The 22,492-nt window shown below is 42.9% G+C and overlaps 1 protein-coding gene across 1 annotated transcript in view; it reads right to left on the reverse strand.

Annotated features, from left to right (window-relative positions):
- Positions 1-16,960: 16,960 nt before the first annotated feature.
- TBL1XR1 (TBL1X/Y related 1) overlaps positions 16,961-22,492 on the reverse strand; it is a 110,712-nt gene continuing 105,180 nt past the window's right edge. Inside the window, exon 16 of the mRNA XM_062498918.1 lies at positions 16,961-22,298. Within this exon, the coding sequence (XP_062354902.1) occupies positions 22,272-22,298 (27 nt within the window). The 3' untranslated portion in view covers positions 16,961-22,271. The remainder of the gene's footprint in view (positions 22,299-22,492) is intronic.

Genomic DNA, 22,492 nt, shown 5'->3' on the forward strand with positions numbered 1-22,492 from the left:
TTTCCCTGTTTAACCCTGCCTCCTGTGGAGTGTTAGAGGTGGTCTTAGGAATACCTTACAGACAGACTAGGGATCTTTTTTCCGCCCTCTTCCAGAAAATTTCTGGGTAAAATCTGCTTCTTCCAGTCAAGAAAAAAATACTGCAAAAAAAGAATCTTTCACTGTGAAGCAGCACTTGGAAAGGATTCCTAAAAGTCACAGGCTGGGACTGAGAGTTTGAGCTCCTGAGATTTACACTTGGCTCTTGCACTGAACTGTTGTGTTCGTGGATTTGTTCTCCTTTGCTGTCCTTGCTGCACCTGGACAAGTGACAACTGCAGGGTTGGAGATGCCAGCACACCCAGATTGCCCAGGCTCTGCCCAACTGCAGCTGGAGCACGAGGTGCCCCACACATCCCTGGCACCACAGGCTTAGCAGGGAGACATCACCTTGGCCCGTGGTGGTTTGGATGAGGAGGTTCTTTCCTGGGAAGGGCTTCCAGGGGTGACACCACCCCATTTCTTGCCTGTCTCCCCTGTGATACCTCGTTCTGGCTCTGCCACACGGAGATCACCCAGCAGATGATCTGCACAGAATGGCTGACATCAGAAAGTGCTGGATTTGGGGCAAAGAAACTAGAAGATATCCCACACCCTGGCAGAGCCATCCCTTCTCCTAAAGGAAAAAGCTTCAAAGCTTCCCCTTTCCACCTTTTCTTCCCAGGAGCAACTCCCCATTGGCACCAGGTCATCTTTGCTGACTAAGGCAATGCTGGCTTTTGGCCATTAGCACGTCCTAGCTGAGCCTGTCACCAAAAAATGAGTTTTATTCAACTCACTAACATCCCTGCTGGCTCCCCTAGAATCCCCACAGGGCAGGGGAAGAAACATGAAAATCCAAAAGTGAGTCCTGAAGACAAAACATGTGCCACCAGCCTAGTTCCTTGATTCCAACACAAGTACAGGAGTTTAATGCTGACATGACTTGGCAGGATGTATTGATGCTTGGATCAGGATAACCCTTTGGAGGTAAAGCCAGTGTCTGGCAAAGGCTCAGCTTCTGTTGGGGAACTTGTACCCCCTCTTGCTGCGTTAGATCCCCCTTATATGAGCAACTGCTTGTTGTCCACATCCTCTCTTTGGGGTTCTCTAGCAGATACTCAGTGAATTTGGAAAGAAAACCCCAACCCCAGCCTCCCTTGTGAATCTTATTTTCCAAAGAGCTCCTCAGCCATGCAATAAAAGGTTTCCCAGGCTTTTTTTTTTGTGCTGTTGCCCATGAAGCAGCAGCAGCAGCCCTGTGGGAAGGTGGATGTGACTCTCGGATCCCTGCAAGGGTGAGTGAGCCGCGTGCTGGGCAGTGGCTACCAGCACCTTCAGACAGCCTCAGAGGGGAAAAGGGGCCCCGATCCAACAGTCCATCCGTCCATCTTCCATCCTTCCATCCATCCGTCCATCCATCCATCCATCCATCCATCCTTCCATCCTTCCATCCATCCATCCATCCGTCCATCCATCCATCCATCCATCCATCCATCCATCCATCCATCCATCCATCCATCCATCCATCCATCCGTCCGTCCGTCCGTCCATCCATCCATCCGTCCGTCCGTCCGTCCGTCCGTCCGTCCGTCCGTCCGTCCGTCCGGGATGCGCCCGGTGCGGTCCCAGGGCAGGCAGCGGCGCGCGGGCTCCACCTGGCGGCGCCGGGCGGCCACTACAGCGCGGGGACCCGGCATTCCCGGGATTCTGCATTCCCCGGGATTCTGCACTCCCCGGGATTCTGCACTCCCCGGGATTCTGCATTCCCGGGATTCTGCACTCCCGGGATTCTGCATTCCCGGGATTCTGCACTCCCGGGATTCTGCACTCCCCGGGATTCTGCATTCCCCGGGATTCTGCATTCCCGGGATTCTGCATTCCCCGGGATCCGGCATTCCCGCCCCTGGGAAGAGCCGGGACACGCCCGGGCTTTCCCTGGCTGGAGAGAAGGGCCGCAGCCCCTGCTATGAACGGTGTGTGTATGGTCGCAGCCCCACGCCACGGCCGCTGTGCAGCCACCTGTTCACCGCCCTCTGTAACTACATGAATGCAGCACTACAGCCTAAGTTATCGAAGTCTTTGCTGCACCTTCTTCTCTGCAAACATGTGCAACCAGTTATTACCAATATCACTTCCCCATTGGAGCTGCTGACTGCTGGCGTCTACCTCTCCATCTCCTCCACTTTTCCATTTTTTTAAAAAAAAAACCACCTGACCAAAACCAAATAAAACAACAAACCATTTTCCATTGCTTGAACAACCACAAACACCATCTGAGAAACACCTGGCTGCATCAGTGCTTAAATCACTCCAGTAAAGACAGTGTGAAAGGTACTGGTTCCAGCTACTCACAAATGATGATGAGTAATTGGAATTGTCCAGTTCCACAGGCTAAGGGTCAGATCCTCAGCTGAAGAACTTGGCTGTGCAGCGCTGTCGGCTTTCAAGGTGGGAAGAGCTGAATGCTGGAAGCTCATATTTAATTCTCAGCCATTCCCTGAGGTTCCCATGGCTGATCTGAGAGTTCCTCCCCAGCACCACAACCTGGACATGCACGAGTTGTTCCACAGCAGTGGAGTATTTGTGATTCTGGATGAGTGGACCTGTAGTTCAGTTTCCCAGTCATCAGTGGAATGACAGGTGACTGCTGTAGGGGCTTGTGTGAAACTCTGGTATGTGAGTTCAGCTGGCCACAAGCCTTTCCCTTCCATTTCTCTCCCATCTGGGGGAGCAGACAGCGCAGTGCCCTGCTGCCAGCCTGGGAGAGCAGAGGGATGATGCAGGATGTGCCCAGGGGCTGACTGCTCCCTGCAGTGGAACCAGCTGGAGCAGTTGGGAAGCCATCAGCCTGCTTTTGCAGATGCCTTGTACAAACATTTACATTTCTCTGCAGACACCATTTTGGTTTGATCTGTGTGCTTAAGCTGGGAGGGAAGAGGGTGATCCCAGACCACACAGTGAGGTGCCATGAGTGCTCCAAGCTCACGGCCCCAAGGAGGATCCCATGCAGGGGGGTCTGGAATATTCTGTATCACCAGGGACTAAAGGCATGCAAAGACAACAGGACTCAACACTAGGTAAAAGTCAAGGTGTATTCTTGAATCGTCCCTTTCCTCGGAATTGCTTTTTGGGGAGCATTATCCCTCTCTCAGTGCTCCCTGAGGATGAACTGAATAATCAGTGATGTTCTCTTTTACAGGTGGGTGAGAAGGTGACAAAAGGACTCCACATGTCCCATCAGCAAACCCTGCACCAGCAGCCACACCCGGGAATTCCAGGCCCTAAACCTGTCCTTTTTTTCTGTCTGACTTCCACCAGGAGAGGCAACTTAAAAATTTAAATCTCACCAAGGCTGAGTGATATAAAATGAAAGCTTTCCAGAAAGATGAATTTATGAATTTCAGGGAACATACTGACATTTCAAAAGATATTCCTATTCACTATTAGGAAAAAAACAAGCTTTTCTGTGAGGCAAAGTCACAGAACAGTTTTGTTTCCATGATGTTGATCCATTTAATTTTGGCAATGTCAAAACATCCTAAAATATTGTCTTATGCAAACTAGTAAACAGCTTAAGCATTTCAATAAGACAAAATGAAATTAATTTACGCAAGCAAGTCAAAATTATCTGTTTTGATGTCCTCCTTTAAAAATCGCCAAATTACCAGAAACCTGAGATTTCAACACTAACAATACAAGGCAACTCTTCCAGATCAGCCCCAGCAACATCCATTTTTGTTGTTGTTGTTGTTGTTACCTGGCCCACATCTCACTCTTCTGGAGGCCTGGGTAAAGAGCTGAGCACAGTTATGGTGTGTGCACAACGCCCATGTTAAACCCTTGGGATGCCTTGGTTTTATTTTCTGCTGGTCCTGTGACTTTACCTGGGTCCGAGCAGATAAAACTGAAGAAACTGGCACCCAGGTGACAGCTCAAAGGTAAATTGTGGCCATCAGAAGCAAGAACCTGGAAAATAATTATCACCTCTTGTGAAATCACCGAGAGCACATATGGCTTGAGACTGGGCAATTCAATCTTGACTTAAAGCTGTACCAAACCCCTCAGTCTGTGCTAATTTGAAATTAGGAGTTGGTGATTTATTGTATTGACCTCTCTTTTAAATCAAACTGAAAAACTCGTCCTGTTAGAGTCTGTCAGTATTTCCATTTCTCTTTATGGTTACTGCTACCTGAGAAACTTCAGACTCTGCTATTCCAGGCCTCACCTTTCTCATGTAATTTTCAAGTATTTCAGCTCCCGTGAAAGGGCTGAGACTCTGGTTTTTGATGCTGCAAGACATGGCCCAGATTATTCCCCCTATGCCTTTTCCTCCTGAAAACATAAAAACCCTCTCCCCATCCACCCCCAGATTGTGCCCCACTTTTAGGAAATGCACAAAGCTTCAAATACTGGTTACAGCTCCTACAGGCAGCAAGGCCAACCATCTACAAGGCAATGCAGGCTCAAAAACAATGAGAGAAAATTTGAATTTTCACAAAACCAGTCTGCAGGCAGCCTGGCTCCCTGCACACATCACACGAGTGCCACTGCAGACCATTTTGACAAGGAAGGATCCTCTCTCTGACATTTTGTTTTCCATCTCCCCTGGCTGTAGGGTCCCCAGGGTGCCAGCCATTGTGTGCACCACCTCCCCTCTGTGAGCCCACTGCTGGGGCATTAAATGGTTTCTCCATATATCTTCAAAAGGAATGGCAAAGGAGGGATCCATGAAACATTCCCTTAATACATTTATGCCAGGTAACCCCTCCCATCAGCCAGTCTGGCCCCCCCAGGGCACTTGTAGGAAAGACCACAAAGGTCCAAAAATGTTTTTTCCAGTCTGCCCTTTCAGAACAGCTTTTTCCAAGTTCAACACTGTGTTTTGCTTTTCAGCTATTTCTTCTACCCCATCAAGTAGTGCCCTGAAACACAAAAATAGATCAATTTATAGATGGCAGTTTTAATTCAAACCATAATCTCTGTTTTTATAAATGTATCCTCTCGAAGTTTCTTGGTTGTTTGCATACTAAATAGCCTGTCTGGTTTTCACTTTCCCACCTCTTTGTATTATATTATTTTTACAGCTGACAAGCACTGTTAGACCGTGAGAATGCTGCAGTGTCAAAAGCAGATTGAATTTGCTGATTGCTGGAGTTCTTTGTGCTGCTCACACAAAATTCCTTCTTTCCCCTATAATACATCTGTTGTTTGTATATTCGATAAAGTTAATATCTGTGAAATCAGTCATTTCCCCCAGCTCTAAATTATACCTTCATTGTATTGACAAGAGAGAACTCTCAACATTATTATTTGTGGGGACTTGGAGAGACTACAAAAGCACACAGAATGGCTTTATCTGGGGAGTGCATTGCTGTAAAAGCTGATAAGGTGATGTATGCACATTAATATGGGAATAGTTTTTAAACAACTTCTACCTTTCTAATATTTTTTGGGAGGAAGAGCTAAAGAAATAGCATAAATCAATACATCATCCCCTTCCTCTCTTCATGCCAGTATCCTCTTTAACACCAATCTCACGTGCAATATTTATGTCGACATAAATAATTCAGGAACCAATTAATCCAATTTTTTTTATAATTACCTCTTATAATGGCATACAGCCCAAATCCCAGCAGCTTAATTGCTACTTAATGGAGGTATTTATGACACCAACACTAGTAAAGAATATAGGCACTCTGATTTACGTCAGTTAGGGACAGGGTTTAAGCTGCTGAACTCCTGATTTGGATTTCAAACACCTCTAACTCCTGGAATTTGAAGGCACAGAGGTCTTCAGAGCAAGAGGCTCCAGCTCCCCTATTTCACATAGTTCAGGTGTCAGCCCTCACTCTGTGCAAGGTGACAACCCCGAAGTGCTGTCCTTCCCCCAGTGCCTCAGCCCTCCCAGAGAGGGGCTGTGCTGGATTTTGTCTCTTTACTACCAGGTGTGCCAAGTATCCCGGGGTGGGTGTGAGCACAGATCACCCTGAGCTCAAGCCCTAAGCCTTGCTCAGTACATGGAAGCAGCCTGAATGTCGAGAGCATCTCAGATGGGAATACCAGGATGCGCTGTGGATCCTGCCCTAATGATCCTAATAATCCTGCCCATAACTCTCAGCACCAAACTGGACACTTAACTGAAAGACACCACTCAAGCAAGGGAGAGCAGAAATGTGGAGATCTGGGAACGTCAGAAATGAAAATTTCCCATGTCTTGATTCAGGGATTAAGCTCTTCCTGCTTCACCTTAGCAGACCTGGGATTGGTTTTCTCATTATGTGAGAGGGAAACATTGAAAAAGGAAATTTAACTCCAAAAAGGAGTGTTTAGCAACCTACCAAATTTGGTATTTGTACTCAAATGAAGAGGATATTTCCTGAGCTCAGTGTGACATGCATTGCCTGCTATAAAAGCATCTTGTGAGGCTGTCTCGCACATCCCTTAAAATAATCCTCCTTGAAAACACGAGAGCATCCCTTGGAATTCCTGTCAGGGATGTTTTAAGCAACCTGTTACAAGATCAGCCAAAAAAGGAACTGATATTGGGGTAGACAGAGGCAATGTGGTATTTTTGAGAAAGGTTTTATCTGCATTTGGCTGCATCAACCTGGTTTGCCTCAGCCCCAGAAACCCTAAAGCTAAAGACAGCACACCAGATTTAGGCACTTTGGATTCAACTGACTGCATTTAACTCAACCTGAATGCATTTTTGTTTGATTTAAGGGAAAATAAACAGCTCTTAAATGAAAAATGAACGCCCACGAATTGGCTGGCACAGGTTTAAGTACACTCACAGAAAATCACTCCTTCTACCAGTGCAATTTTCCCTTTGTTACTAAGTTCCAAAATGTTAATGGCTTTCAGCTTGGAAAAACACAAATGCTCTGAAACTTTGTCCTGTTACTTGTAAAGTGCATTGTGTCGAGAAGTACTTGGTAATTAGAGGGAATGCGCATTTAAAAGCTTAAGAATACAGCTTCTAACTGAGTCACTTAGTTTTTATGATTGCTTTTATCTTTACATGCAGTTGAAGACATCGTCTAAAGTCTTAAACTTGTCCTAATCAAATGTTTCAGTCAGTGTATTTTCATGAGACCTGGCAAATTTATTCCATTATGCTGCTATTTATGGTGGATATTTATGCATTAGGATGCAAAGAAGTGACTCCTACAACTAACATTTCACTAAGAAAAGTTTTGTAATTACACCGAGAGATTGGGAATTGGAGTTCCTGGGTTTCTGCTGAGCTGTGGGACATAAAATGTGCTGTTCCCAAAGTGAGTCACTTTGATTCCTTTATCCACTGAAGGCACAGTAATGTTTCCAAGGAATTATTGTGAGCATATTTGATAAAAGGGTGACTTTCCTTGGCATTTAATCCCTTCACCTGCCTGCTCACTCCAGGGCATGTTACTGCTGCTAAGGCTCTTAGAGATCCTCAGAGCAGTTTTATTGGTGTTTATGGGTCGTTAAAGAGTTAATCCCTCTCTCTCTGACCTGGGTCACAAAGCTGAGAAGCTGAATTTGAAGTAACAACACTGGATAAGAGGTAGAACAGAGAAGTTTATGAGGAAATCAACGAGAAATTGAGTTGTTACTACAGGTGTTTTCAAATAATTCCTACTTTATATGGGGAGAGGATTCATTCTTTTCTGGGCTATCCAACTTCTCAGAAAGAAAATGAAACTACGACTGCTCCAAGACTCAGAGACTGAAACCTTCTCAATTTCTAATAGAATCTTAGAGATTTGTTTGGTCAATAAAAAAAAGAAAAATATCTGACCTTCATGCTGCTAGATCCTTCACTCCCAGCAGGTGACAGACCAGTACAGACCTGGGGGACACTGCTGATCTCCAGGGTCTTCCCCTGCCCTGGGGACCAAATACTCAGGAAAACTCAAGATATGGGAACAAAACTGAGCCCTGTTAAAGCCTCTCATGAAAAAAGGGAAGAATCCCACAAATCCCACACCAGGACAGCCTCTATCCTAGGACAGCTCTCTAGTGGTGTCCTCTCAGGTCTGCCAGGTGGGCAGCCCAACCTTTGGCTTTTGCATGTGCCAGTGTAGCCTAAAGTTCAAGGATCTGTTGGGTTGAAATCTCCCATTGAAACAGCTCTATCTGAAATGTTCAACAAAAGACTTTGCAGGGAAAGATATGTTATTCAGAGGAGTGTCTTGAGTTTTGTAACTGCTCTGACTTTGGTGGAAGAAGTCTCCTTTCTGAGCTGATGGTGATTTATCTGCTCTATTAAGTCCAGTGACAAAGCCCTGGTGCTTTCAATGGAACCAGAAATTAGACTGTCTGTGAAAAAGCAGGAGTGGAGGTTTCACCTCAGTTGCTCTGATTTAAATGCAGAGGAGCTCTTTTGACTCCTTTTGTGTTATTTCAACTCTAAAGGAACAGAATGGAAAGCAGAGCTGTGCTGTAATTGCCTAGGCTGAAACCAGCAAATAGCTCAAGCAAAAATATTTTATCATGGAATTCCCAAGTATATTTGGGAAACTACTGATTCATTTCTCAAAAGTGACATAATTTCTTTTCATTTAATGCTAACAAAGTAAATAAAAATATAACCCACCAACCACCCCCACAAAACCCCAAAAAACAAAACAACCAAACAAAATCCTTTGGCACTTCTCACATTAAGAATATATTTTCCTGGGCATATGTATCTTTTTTCCCCCCTACATTTCTCCCAGAGTACAATTCAACCAACAATAAATACCTATGTTTTATCCCCTGTATTTAACAAATAAAATTCTATGGTAATTTCACAATCAACAATGTCTTGTGTTAGGAATTTCATTATTAAATCTGATTGAGTATGATTAAATATGGCTCATGCTTTCCAAAATGGGTTGCATGATGGATTTAAATGAACTCATTAGTGGCTAATGCAGCAAAGCACTTTCTAAATGCTAATGTTTGGCTGCCTTTGGCTCGTTAATTAATTTGAAGATTGTGTAATTATGGGAGCTTTCGATTAGCATACATCTCTTCTTTTTATTCCCAAACGACAGTTGTTTGTGTGTTAACTATTGGAAATTCAATTATATTTGTAATAAAAATAGGGCATCAAACTGCCCAAACAAGCACACTCTGCAGGGGAACAGCATCTTTTCCTTTAAAATCTCCTTTATTACTGTTATTTTCTAAAAGAACATGGGCTCAGCAGCTTTCTCTCAGCTCGGAGAAGGGAGAGAAAAGTACATGGCACTGCCAGATAATTACACAGCCCTGAAGAGCTGTGCAGGGAACATGAGGACTGAATATGGGTTGGGAAGAAACAGGAGCAGAGCCTGGCTTATTTCCTCTCTCTCTTCCCTCCTCCTCTTTCCTTTTCTCAAATTTATTTCTTTTTCTACTTTTCTTTGAAGGCCAACAAGCCCAAAATGAGGCAGTAGGGCGCAGAGAGCCCCGGCAGAAGAGAGGAGCTGGTCTGTGTGTGCCAGGGCAGGCACAGCCCTGGGCTCCTGGTGGATGTGCAGAGCCACAGATTCCAAGGATTCTGTGCCAGCTGGAAAAGTGACACCTGTTAAACTCTGCTGGTATTTTGGGCAATGAATGCACTGGGAGCTCCACTTTAAATAACACCACAAATGGATGTAAGGCAGAAATAGCCTCTTAGGAAGATACTGGGCACAAGGATGGGGCTATAAATGTAACAGAAGCAGGACTGAAGCAAGAGGTACAGTCAAGGCTTGTGTCTGTGACACAGACATGGGTTAGAAGAGCTCTGGATTCATGAGTCATGCTACAGGGATAAGCCATAGCCAAGACTCCTGGAGCTGTAAGGCTCCTGGATGGGAAAAGAAAAAAAAGAGCTGAACCTCCTGGAGAAACTCTGAATGACAATGACTAAAAAACTAAATCAACTCCCTCAAGCATTTCTCCCATGCTTTTCAAAGGCACATCTGATTTCTCTAGCAAGTCCCATGGTTGTCTTCCAGGACACACTGAATTCACATCAGTCCTTATCATAACAGGAAACTTGTTTGTCATCAATAGATTTTGTGTGGGTTCTCTGCTGTAGTTATCCAGGGCCATACACAGCTGGATGGAGTGGTATCACAAGTGTAAAAAAGCCAGGAAAACAAACCTTGGGATTCATTAGCATGCACAGCACTGCCTGAAAGGAGCCTGTCTCTGCCAGCAGCTGCAAGAGCAGCAAGGCATTAACATATGAAAGAATTAAGCCAAACATGTAACTACTGCATTTTCTAGTGAAACACAACTTCATTTTCTCAGTCAACTTCTATCTCAAAAACATCCAATGTGCATCACCTAGATTTAGATGAATCACCTGATGACTGTGGTTTTTAAATGGCTATTAACTATGGATGCTCATCCTGTGCACTTCTATATGGATATATATTATTAAAAATTAGTAACTAGACATGATTTAACAGATAGAACCAAAACCTCAACACTCTCACTGCATTTTCCTTCAAGGGAAAAATGCAAGGAATTTTTATGATGCAAGACCTGTTGACTGGGCTGTTGACTGCTGCTTCCAAAACCAGAACTCCTCATCCATTCAGCTGCCAGAGAGCCATGGGGTGGGTGTTAGTGATGATGATGAAAGAGGAGGAAGGAACCAGGCTCCCAGGCAGCTCCTGCCACCTGCAAAGTCTCTTGGGCTGATGAAAAATAAATGAAACAAAACCTAAAACATGCACTTCAACCATGGCACTGGCACTAGGAAAAGGTGTAGCACTGTTTAACAGGATGGCACCAAAAATGACAGAAAAGCAGTGAATTTCTATGCAAAACTGCAACCACTGTCTGAGGTTACACTGAGTGTCTGTAATAAATGTTTAAAGCCAAAGTCACAGAGATGGCAGTGGGTTTTTTTGTATGAAAATTGTACTGAAATTCCCAGAGATTTGACTGCTGAATTTCAGTCAGCCACCCTAGAAATATGTATAATTCCAAGAGGGGGAAAAAACCTTCCACCCTCCTGGAATACGATATTTACAGGTGAGAAAGACAAAACATAGCATTGCTCATATTCCCTCCCTGTTGCTGGAGACTGCTCTGATATTAATCACACTTTAAATCCTGTAGTGATGCTAATGGCCACAAACTGTGCTACAGGGAGCCAGGACAGTGGGAAGAGCCAGCACTCCTGCAGGACAAACTGATGCAAGGAAAGCACAGGAAAGCCTGGAAGTGCACAGCAGCCAGCTCCAACATCCAGCTGCGCCTGTTGTTCTGCAAAGCTGACAGCCTGGTACTCTTCCTGAAATCCCAACCTCTCCCTGCATCCCCCATACACCCGCACAGACTCCTGCACCTGCTATAACTCCCTCTGGAAGAGCACTCCATTCACCCTTCAGCTGGAGGGATCATGGTCTCAATGCATCAACTCTTTTATCTGCCTTTTAATCTCCTTTTTTTCCACCCTTGAGGCATGCTCCATCTTCCCTTCTGAAGAGAGGGAAGGCCTGTACACCATAATTTACTCAGTTGAGGATGGATCTGACAGTCTAATCTTAACTTCTTAACAGCTGTGTTTATTTACTTAAGTAGTAAATTGTTTCCTCTAAAGCACGGAGGGGCTGGTTTGAACAGACACATCTCTGCAGTTGGGGGAGGTTTGGTACTTGCACACACTTTCTCTTGAAACTACACATTTTTCTATCCCTGAAGTATCTGAATTACAGGCAATCTTGGTTTCCAAGCTTTGTTTTAATGACTCCTCTGACTGCTGCTTTGTATCAAGGGGAAGGCATGAAAGTGCAGTAAATTGGCTTGCAGGAAATGGGAAATAATAACACCACTTATGCTCTGGATCTGACTGACTACACTTGCTCCCATTCCAAGACACTTTTCTGTTACCCATTTGTAGTTCAGTCCAGATTACATGAGCAATTGCAACACTACATTGCCCTTTCAGGCTGTTTCCACACTTACCCACTCCCTGGGAGAGTCCTGTACAAGCAGCATCACTGAGGTCAGGAGAGCTGCCAGGATACTTCAATGAGTCACTCACCCACACCCTGAAACTTTCAATCCAGCCCTACTAGTCCAGATCAAGCTGGTTTTTGTGTTTCTGGAAACAGCCCTGGATACTTGGTGAGTCCTGCTGGGACAGCAGCAGCTCCTGAGTTTGCACTGCTCTGCTGGATGCTCCTGCTCTCAAGAGTGACTGCTTAGGAACCTGTACAAAGCACAGGAAACAAATCCAAAATCTCACAGCTTGCCATGAGCAAAGCACTGCTGCAGCCATCCCAGCTGGAACTGCAAGTTTTGGAAAAGAGAGGAAATGCAGAAATCTAATGGAAAAATAGCACATCTTTCCTGCTCAGCAGCAGTGGTGATTCTGTAATATTAATGAACACGTACCATGATACGTGCTAATAAAATCTCCTCTTCTGGCATCCACTTCTCCTTGGGGATATGGAAGCAGCTGGAAATACAGCACACACCTATCACCACTGGGACTGCAGGATCCTTAAAACTCCTCTCTCAAACAGGGCTGTAAAAGGAGATTTTCTCCGTACTCCCCATGACAGCAGCAGTCTCAGTTGAGCAATGGCCTCTACTTAGTGTTGGGGTTTTCCAGTTCTAAAACATGGTAGGTGTTTAAAGCTTTTTATTCACTAGAGATATGGATATTGTTGAATCCTTGTGACTTTGGTCTATTTAGAGTAAGTCCTTCATAAGACAGTTGTCAGAAAGCAGGAATATGTGGGTCCCCATGAGACAGAAGCAACCTTGTCTGAAACATATTTTTATCATATTAAAAAGCATTTACTGCCTGAAAGTGTGTTTAATACAGAGCAGTTAATTTTTTTTTTCTCTCCTCCTCGTTACTATTATGAGTGTCTTAATATGTCAGTGGATCATTTCCTGAATTCGCTTTTCTGATTTGTTTCAGTGCAGGCCCTGTTTCCCAGGGTCCTTCTCCACCTCACAGTTTCTGGAACATTTCTGCCACAGTGTTGGTTTGGGAGCAGGGTCCCAGGTGAAAACCATGGGCAGATACAACCCTCAGCCTGATCCTCTGCCCTATTTTGGGGAAAATTTTGAGTTTAATTGCTGGCTTTGCCACAGACCTGCTGGGCAGCCTTGGACAAAAACCTGTCACTAGCTGAAAATGAGGAAGGATGAACAACACAAAGGTTGCAAAAGGGAAGAAAGGTGTTTATGCAGAACTTCCAAAAATGAGGGGTGTCTTTGCTGGGACATCAGCAAAGCAAAAACTATAAGTTATTGAGCTACTTTTCAAGAGTTACTATAGCAGAACTGAAAACCAGAAATCTTACTTTGTTTTCAGTTTCTCCCTGTCTTGTTTCAGAGACTGTATTCCTTTTAGCAAGATTCTTATTTCAGTATTCATTAGATTGTCTGTCAAAGAGAGAAGCTGGTGTTGATGAATTGATTAAGACACTCTGAGGACAGTTCAGCTTAAAGAAGAAAAAGTCAACAGATTTCAAAGATGTAAAAGGCTGCTGTGAACAATAAACAGCTCTTTTTCACCCCCACATTCAGGGTGGACAAAATGCTAAGATTTTAATTGCACAGAAGATTCAAATCAGAGAGGAAAGTGCTTTACCATTAAGGTTGTTGCAGTATTTCAACAGGAAAGCCTTGGAGAGCAGCCTGGCAGGACCAGGCACGTGCAGCTACCTGACTGCCAAGGGTCCTTCCACACCTACAGCCTCAGACACTTCCCCTCACCTTCCTCATCACTTGCTGACTCCCATTATCTTCAAACAGAAACTTCAAGAGCAAAAGTATTCCTCTTTATTCTGCTCATTCGCAATCCCTCCTAGAGAAAGTGGAATAAAGTGGCTGAAGAGCTGGACAGAACTCTTGGAATTCCTATATCCACGTAAAAAGTGATCCAGCTGCAAAGAAACTCACAATGTGCTGATTTCAAATTAACAGAGCACTATGGGCACAGATTTCTCATCCTTATTGTTTATTGTCTAATTCAGAGGCACAATTTATCTGCAACTAGAAAAGCATTTGATGCAAACAGTGAGTTGATTTATCCACCCAACCAATCAAACAGTAATAAGCCAGGAGATAAATAAATACATGGGTCAACAGGTATTTAGCTCTTGAATGCTCAAGATAAGAAATGATATACCTAAAGCCCAGAACTGGAGATCAGTCACTGTCCAGACAACAGCACCACACTACACCTCTAGACAGCTGACATTTCCAGGAAGTACTGGAGAATTCCCTGCTTGAACAACACACAGGGCAAAGTTATAATTTGTTCCCTATGAAACCTGTATTGAATGATTTTCCCATAGAATTAGCTGCAGGAACTGGATAGAAATAAATAGACTAAAATAATATAACATTTAATTCAGCACACACAGCAAGTTTTACCAATCTGAGCATGAGAGGGTAAAAAACACAATTGCAACAAACTATACGAACTTTGTGTTTTGGGAATTGGCTCTTGGCTTCAAATTACTCACTGCTAGAAAGCAGTTTGTTCCCATCCACCTAATCAGCACCTGACTTTTCTGCAGTGTTCAAGCCTACTGAAGACAGATGGGCTGTAGCAATAGAAAGGGAAAGAACTGCAGAACTTTCAGACAACAATTTAAGAAGTAAAGTAAGTGCAATTCTTCACTATTGTCCTGTGGTGGAAATTTGCTACTTTAAAAACTAATCACTTATGAGAAATTAAAGGATACATATCAAAATTATTGTGGCTCCCAAGTAAGATGAATACATAGTTATTGTTCCATTAAAAAAGGTCCTTTTTCCATATTTATAAAGCATAGAGCCCCAGTGCAGCCCAAGTGCAACACCAGCAGACCCTGTGCTCCAAGTGGCTTCTGGAAGAACAAATGATGCAGCAGAACAACTCCCTGAGAAAGAAAGTGGCTGTGGAGAGCCAGTGCAGCTTTTTGTCCACACGACTTAACACCCACCTGTGTCCCTCTGCCTGGCGTTTATTAAAGGCAGGCCCCACACCTTCAGATATTGTCAGCAGAAAACATTTGAAGCAAGGACAAAGGTACAAATTAAACAAAATGAAGCCTGCAGATTTCATGGTTTCCACCAAGGCTGAGACAAGAAGCAAGGAGCAAAAGGTGCCTTAGGTTTGTGGTATGAGCACTTCAGAACAGTGCCACAGGAAACTTGATCTTTAATGGATGGAATTTGTTACATCAGAATAAAAAAATCCTTCATCCACCAGCATCTTTTTTCACAAGTGCTGCCCTAGGTCTGCTTGTACTGAAGTAATTGGGAATTTCCCATCAGCATCACTGTGAGCTGGGTCCTTTGATTCTCTAATTGGGAAGGCAGAACACTCAGTCCAAGCTGTCACCACTCCAGTCTTGAAGTCTTGAAAATGTCCAAGAACATGTAAGTCAGAAAGCTCAAAATACAGCATTCTCAAGGTTAAAATCAGGGCACTCAGCATCTAGAACAAGTCAGAAAAACTCTGTGGGGAAAAAAAGAAAATAGTCTGCTGAAAGTACTTAACCTCTATTGAGATGTCTTGACATTTTTTTGAGTCCAAAATCTTGACTTGGTAACTGAAGAATTCATCTGGAAGTAGAAGATTTTCACATTACATCAATTAAGAAAACCTGTCTTTATTAATCCTTCAACCATGCCTTTATGGCACCAATTTTCAGTTAGTCAGGTAACCACGCAAGCCCCTGCACTGCAGAACTCCTGGGTCAGCTTTCCTTAAGGACAAAATACTAACTGGGGCATCATCATTCTCTACAGAATCATTAATAAATTCCTCCCAAATTATTATTCCATTACAGCTGCCCTGTGCTGACACCAGCAAACCAAAGATATTGCTTGAACTTTCATTAAATCATTTCTCTGTGAGGCAGGGAACATTGATTTTATGAATACCTGAGACCACAAGCTCCTACAGAGTTATAAGAATCAGGCTCTAAATAAAGTCCAAAGGGAAGATTTAGGAAGCAGTGGAATAAGGCACCTACCTGGAATGCTGTCTCCTCTTCACAGGATGGATCTGGCCATCACCACCATGTGAGAGCAAGGTGTACATAGCACAACACTGCTCTGTGGTTCCTGCATTTGCACTAATGAAATGTCTACTCACAGTCTGTCTCAGAACCATGAAACTGCTCCAACACTGCTTCAAAATCCAAGTGATGCAGAAATCCTTCAGACTCCAGGAGAAGGGAAGGCAAGACTGGTTTTACACTTGTAAAACAGAATCCCTCCCCTGTTTTCAATTCATTACAGGCACTTTTCAACAGCAAGTTTCAAAATATTAGAGTCAATTTTGATAGCATTACTGAGAAAGCGACTACTTTTGGATACAGAGCAAATCAGCAATCTACAAGAAAAGCAGCAATTCCACCATAAAGTTCTAGATACATTGAAAAGAAACAGTCTGGCTTCCCTCACTTGGATTATGACATGACCCACCATTCTAAAGGAATTTAATCATTATATGCATGGTGGATGTATGCTGTTTCACACATCTGAAATACAGAAACACAAACAACAGTGCTCTGTACAGACAAATTGAGTTGCTCTGTAACAACAGATCTCCCCAAGGTGAGATTCCATCACCAGGGAGGAGCTGCTCCCATGCCTTCAGAATCTTCCAAACAGCTGGGTTGCAGCTGCAAGCACCACTGGACTCTGCTTCTGTTCCACAGGTGTAGGGGTGAGGGGAAGATGGAGCATGTAAAACATTAAATAAATCAGTTCCCCTAAATGGAACAGCAGGACATGGTGGCAGGGGACAGTGTGTCACCATCACAGGATCTACTGTGTGCCCACAGAGATGCTGCAACCACACAATGCATTATCTCCTGCTGCTGTTTGCACCTTGTCTTACCTGAAAATGTGCCAAACTGAATATTAAAAATAGTGTTTCAGTCTGCCACTTCCCCAGCCTAATGATCTGCAAATCTTCCATCCCGAGTGTTTAAAGTTACTGGTAGAGAACATTCAGCCAAGGTAATATCAAAATATATTTTATTCTGGACCTCTTTCAGATCTGATTCAAATTACAGTTGTCAAAGCAATACAATGCAAAGGGAAACTGCAACAGAAAATGTGCCTAGAAGGGATATAAGGGCCTTGGGGACAAATCATTGTGATGTAGAACCAAAATACATCATAAAGTGTAATTAACATGGTCCAGGACAGTATAGAACATCTATATCAGTCTTCTTTAGACAATAATCATGAAAACTGAACAATAAAAGTCCTTTAAACAAGTACAAAAAACTGTCATGGGCTGGTTTACACTTTTACAACAGTTGTAGTTTAACTGGATAACTGAAGAAATGATGCAGACATTTTAATCCAGTGCTATAGGTAGGCTCACAGAATTAGACCCAAAGGATTTGTAACTCCAAATGAAACCATTACAACTACAATGTCAATGTCAGGAGAGAGAGAAAATTACTTCTGTATTCTAGAATTACTGTTCTGCACACTGCAGTCTGTTGAGGACAAGATTGCAAAGTACACTGGACTAGCAACAACATGCAGACTGTTTTCTTGTATTTACCCACAAGTGTCAAAAAACATTATGAAGTAAAAATGAATGATTATTCAAAAATAAAAAAAAAACAACAAAAACAAAAACATGCCTCAAGTTATTGTCAAGCTTCAAACTTAAAGGCAGAGAAAGCGAATTATGTACTCAAAACTACTGATCTGAAGCACTATTAACACTAAATCTGCAATCCACTCGAAAGGGCAGATTTTCCTGGTTTGTCTGCCTCCCACCAGACTGACAGTGAAGACAGTCACACTTTCACAGCTCCTGGTATTTCAGAGCTTTCTCTAGAGGGAGAAGTGAGGACTGCTCCATGTCTCTCTCCCTGCAGAAAATGTCAGGGATCTTGATGGAGATTTACTGCTGTCTCCCGAAGCTGTATTTGCTTCTAACATGCCACAATGTTGCTTCTGCTTTCTTCAGGCGTCTGGAGAAGGTGGAAGCGATCCCACCCGGGAATGGCTCTACAGGGCTTTGGGAAGGGAGCCAGAAAGGAACTGGGATAAATCAGGCAGGCCCTGCTCTGACAAAATCCCATAGACACTGGAGGGGATGAGGATCATTTTATCCACCCTGGGGTTCATGGGGATGAGGATCATTTTATCCACCCTGGGGTTCATGGGGATGAGGATCATTTTATCCACCCTGGGGTTCTGCATGGCCCTGGCACCTCCAGCACTCGCCCTGGCAAGGGTGAAGTGACAAACAGTGGGATTTCTGGTGAAGTAAAGTTTGAAAAAACTGGGTCCCAAGGCTCCCCTCTTTGCTAAACAGACAAAACCAGACAATTTACAGGCTGAAGCCCCCCAGTCTGCAGTGGTAATGGATCTCCTCCCTGCAGCAGAATTAAATGTCAGAATTAAACAAACTGGCACGGCTGCCCTGTGCCACCCACTGCTGTCCCTAAAAAAGGACATTCCCAAGGTACAACACCCTGTCAGACGCCCTAGCATGAGGTAAGCAGTGTAAGGAAAAAGGAGTGCTTTTTAAAATGAAAAATCAATCAAAATTGGTAGAAATCTTTGGCCTTTCTCTCAAGATGCATTAAAGTGTCACAAAATCAAGAAACATGCTTCGAAATGCCATGTCGTTCTGACTCTGGTAACTACTACCTCCCCTCCACCCAACCCAGAAAAAGAGGCACTTTTAGTGTTTCATATAAGATTTCCAATCATCTAGTAGACATGCTAAATAACCCTGCACAATGGTAGTCCCAGAATAAACTCAGTTTATCAACATTACAAAGAGTCTAAAAAAGCTTTTATGAAGACCTAGATATTCTCTTAACTACACTAAAAAGTCCACTGGTTGGGAATCTTTACAACAATTTAAAAATGCAGAAAAAGGTAAAGCAAAAATAGAAAAAGACGAACTCTACAGAAACCTGGATCTGGTCATGCAAAAATGAGAAACGGGATTCTGAGGTGGACGCACAGAAAGACAGCGAACTCAAGAGCCATTCAATTCTTATCTCATCATTAATTCTGCGCCCAGCTTTTCCCCTTCCTTTTATCCTCTGTTTGGGTATTTGCCTGTTGTGGTGCTGAACTGATAGAAACAGGAATGACTCCATCCGTAAGACTGAGCATGTACACCCTACACAAAGTCAGGGCCCTGCTGCCATTTGGCTTCCCCTCTGAAAGGAGCAATTTGGATACCCTGGAACAGGAGGCCTTTGTGCTGTAGAAGACAGTAATTACCATCATGGTCCTGTGATGTTTTTGCCTGGTTTTCGTTTGGCAGGGTGGCAGAACCCGGCGCGCGGGAGCAGGAGCAGCACTGTGGCATGCGAGGCTGGACAACCGGACAGACCTCAGCTGGGGACACTGACCCAGGGACACTGACCCAGGGACACTGACCCAGGGACACTGACCCAGGGACACTGGCCTGGCCCGTGGCACTGGGCACTGCTGGGGACACTGGGCACTGCTGGGGGCACTCCCCGGGGACACTGGGCACTCCCTGGGGCAGGGCTGTGCTCAAGCCAAGGGAGACAGTGTTCCTGCTGGACCCACGCCTGGCCTGGACACGCTCTGATGTTTTCTCTATTTCTGAGCGTGTCATGCTATGCTGCAGCAACTAGAATTGCAACCAAAACAGCTCATGATTGAGAAAGAGGAAAATGGCAAAACCCAAAAAAAATGGCTGTGTGATTTTGCAGCTATGTCACAGAATTCCACCACAATTGTTTAGATTGGCTGAAAGAATCATCCAATAACTTTTATGAAAATGAATAAAATGTCCATATTAAAATACAAAAGTACTATCAAGAATCACTTCTGACCTTCAGATTTAAATTCAGTGCAATTGACAAATGCATTGCTAAATGAAAAATGCAGCTTAAACATACTCAAAACATTTGTGTCTATTCCTGGGAGCACAGTTTAAAATTATTGCACAGAATTTTTTTTTATTTTTATTTTTTTTTTCATTAAATGACAGAGGTCAGCCACAGTCATGGACCTCCAGCAGTAAAAGCAATATTTCAAGTGCCAGACACTCAATATATTAGGTTTCCTACATATTGTAACTCACAGGGTAATTGCTCTAAACATTTGCAATATGTTTCAAAACCCTAAAAACAGCTGGCACAGAACCACCACGGATAACTGTCTTTATGGATATGACTTGGTGTTGGTTTTAAATGCTGTGTATGATAGCAGTAAAATCCTGGGGTGTATATAAACCATGTATTGTTGACTTGTCTTTACCACTGGCAAATTGCTACCCTACCTTAGCCAAACTCAGACTTGCTTCAAGTCACGTTTATTTCATGGAAATAGCAGAAAACGATGCCTAAAGAACAATGGTTAAAATGTCAAAGCTGCATTATCTCAATTAAACGAATTTATACTTAACTTGGAGGGGGGAAAATAAAACCCCAAATGAATAAAAAAATAGGTTAGAGACTAACAATCATAAGTCACAAAATTAATTGTGATTGAAATAGTGTTATAAAACCGATAACTTTGCAAAGCTCTCTAATATAATCCATTCCTTAAGTAAAATGTCTGTGACATAAATTTGACAACCTCTCTTTTTATAAATTTACACTCTTGGAATCTTATGCAAGACATGATGCAACCTTTTTGACTACACATACGCATAAACACAACCTCATGCTATCATTTACAAATAAAATCACTATTAGTATACTTTTAATCACATGAGCAGAAAAAGGTTTGCCATATACATCTGTCATTGTAAGAAAAATACTTGATATTGTAAACAGAGTAAAAGACACTATATAGTAGTGATTATTAAAAAAATAGCAGCTTACATCTACCCTATATTTGGAAAAAAATGTAGTCACAAGATACAATAAACTGCAGGACCGGAGCAGCAGGGGAATTAGTGCAAGTATTCATCTTTTAAATAAGCTGAATCACTGCTATTAAAATAAACTTGAAGCAAGTCCTCTGTTTAAGATTTTCTTTTAAAATCTAAGGTAGTAAACATTTTGCCTCTTAATGGCAGTGCTATCAAATATATGCCAAAGATTTTATTTTAATAAAGAAAAATTACATGAAATACTTTTAATACTGGAGTTTGGTTACAGTTATACATCTAAGCTCCTACAAATAATGATGGGCAACTCTCAAAGAAGCCGTGGCATGAACCCTTGTCCAGAAAGATCTTAACCTCTTAAACGAAATCCCCCAGCTATGCTTTGCTCCTTTTCACAATAGTGCACAATTTCACCATATTGTACCTAAGGTCTTAAAGCAACAGAAGATGCATTATTCCTCTTTATTTTTTATTTTTTTTTTGCATCCCTGTTTTTTTTCCTCTGTTTTTGTGCCTTTCTGTTCTTAAGTTTGGCAGAATTATGTCCCAAATAAGAAATTACTGTGTTTCAGCCAGGTCACCAGAAAATCAAACACAGCACTATACCCATTTCCATCCTACTTTGTAGATGAGAAGGATGTGAAATATCATGCCACAAAGAAGGATTTTTTTTTTTCTCTCTCCCTAATCCCTTTCCCACCCTCCCTCTGTTCATAAAATTGTGCTCTGGGAGCCACAAAATGTACCAAACATTATCAGGTTCAAACTACCTCTTCAAAGAATTCATCTAAACATGTTTCAAAGAAACGCTTTTCTTTGTTTGTTTTCCAAGGTGAAAAAATATAAACGAGAAACTAAATCACTCCCTTACTTCATGCATCCATAAACTTAACCAAAACAAAACAGAAAACCCAATTAAAAGCAAAGAAAAAGACTACTGCTGCAGATTTCTCTAAGTCCATTTTCTCTGTACACACAAACTGCTCAATTACTGAGAAGGAACACAAAAATACCCCACAATCCACGTGAGAATGGATTTCATGGGGAAAGGGGGTAATGAAGGCTGCCATTAGTATCTTCTGATTTTGGTATGTATATGGGTCTGCTCTTGTATATGGTATATTTCTCTCTCTCGCTCTCTCTCTCTCGCTCTCTTCTGTTTTTCATATCCAAAACCTTTAAATGTTATTTTGGGGCACAGCAGATTCCAGCACTTGGTGAACAGGATTCACAAGCTGTGACAAAACTCTGTCATCCTCTTCAGGGTGTAATTTTTTTTTTTCTCCTCCTTTTTTTTTTTTTTTCTTTTTTTTCTCCTTTTTTTTTATATACAGTATATGTATATATTTCTTTTACATTTGGCTGTAGTGGACTGGCCATGGTTCGATTGGGACTGTAGCAGTACATGGGTCAGGGACAGTCATTTTGGCTATGTACACATTCATAGTCGGTCCATGGCTTCCAACTAAGAGCGCTATTTCCGGAGGTCTAATACACAAACCTGCAAAGAGAGAGACACAGATACAGCAGCTGCACAGCACCACGTGGTTTTACAGTTGTGTGTGAAGAATCAGAGCAAAACCTGCGGCGTGGATTGTGTAGGCTTAACCTTGTATCTATTAACAATCATTAAATAATATCAAAATGATCCAGTGAGCCCTTTATGAACTCCCAGCCAGCCCCGGTGCTAATGGC

Source organism: Cinclus cinclus, chromosome 10, assembly GCF_963662255.1.
Source record: "Cinclus cinclus chromosome 10, bCinCin1.1, whole genome shotgun sequence".
Taxonomy (NCBI): domain Eukaryota; kingdom Metazoa; phylum Chordata; class Aves; order Passeriformes; family Cinclidae; genus Cinclus; species Cinclus cinclus.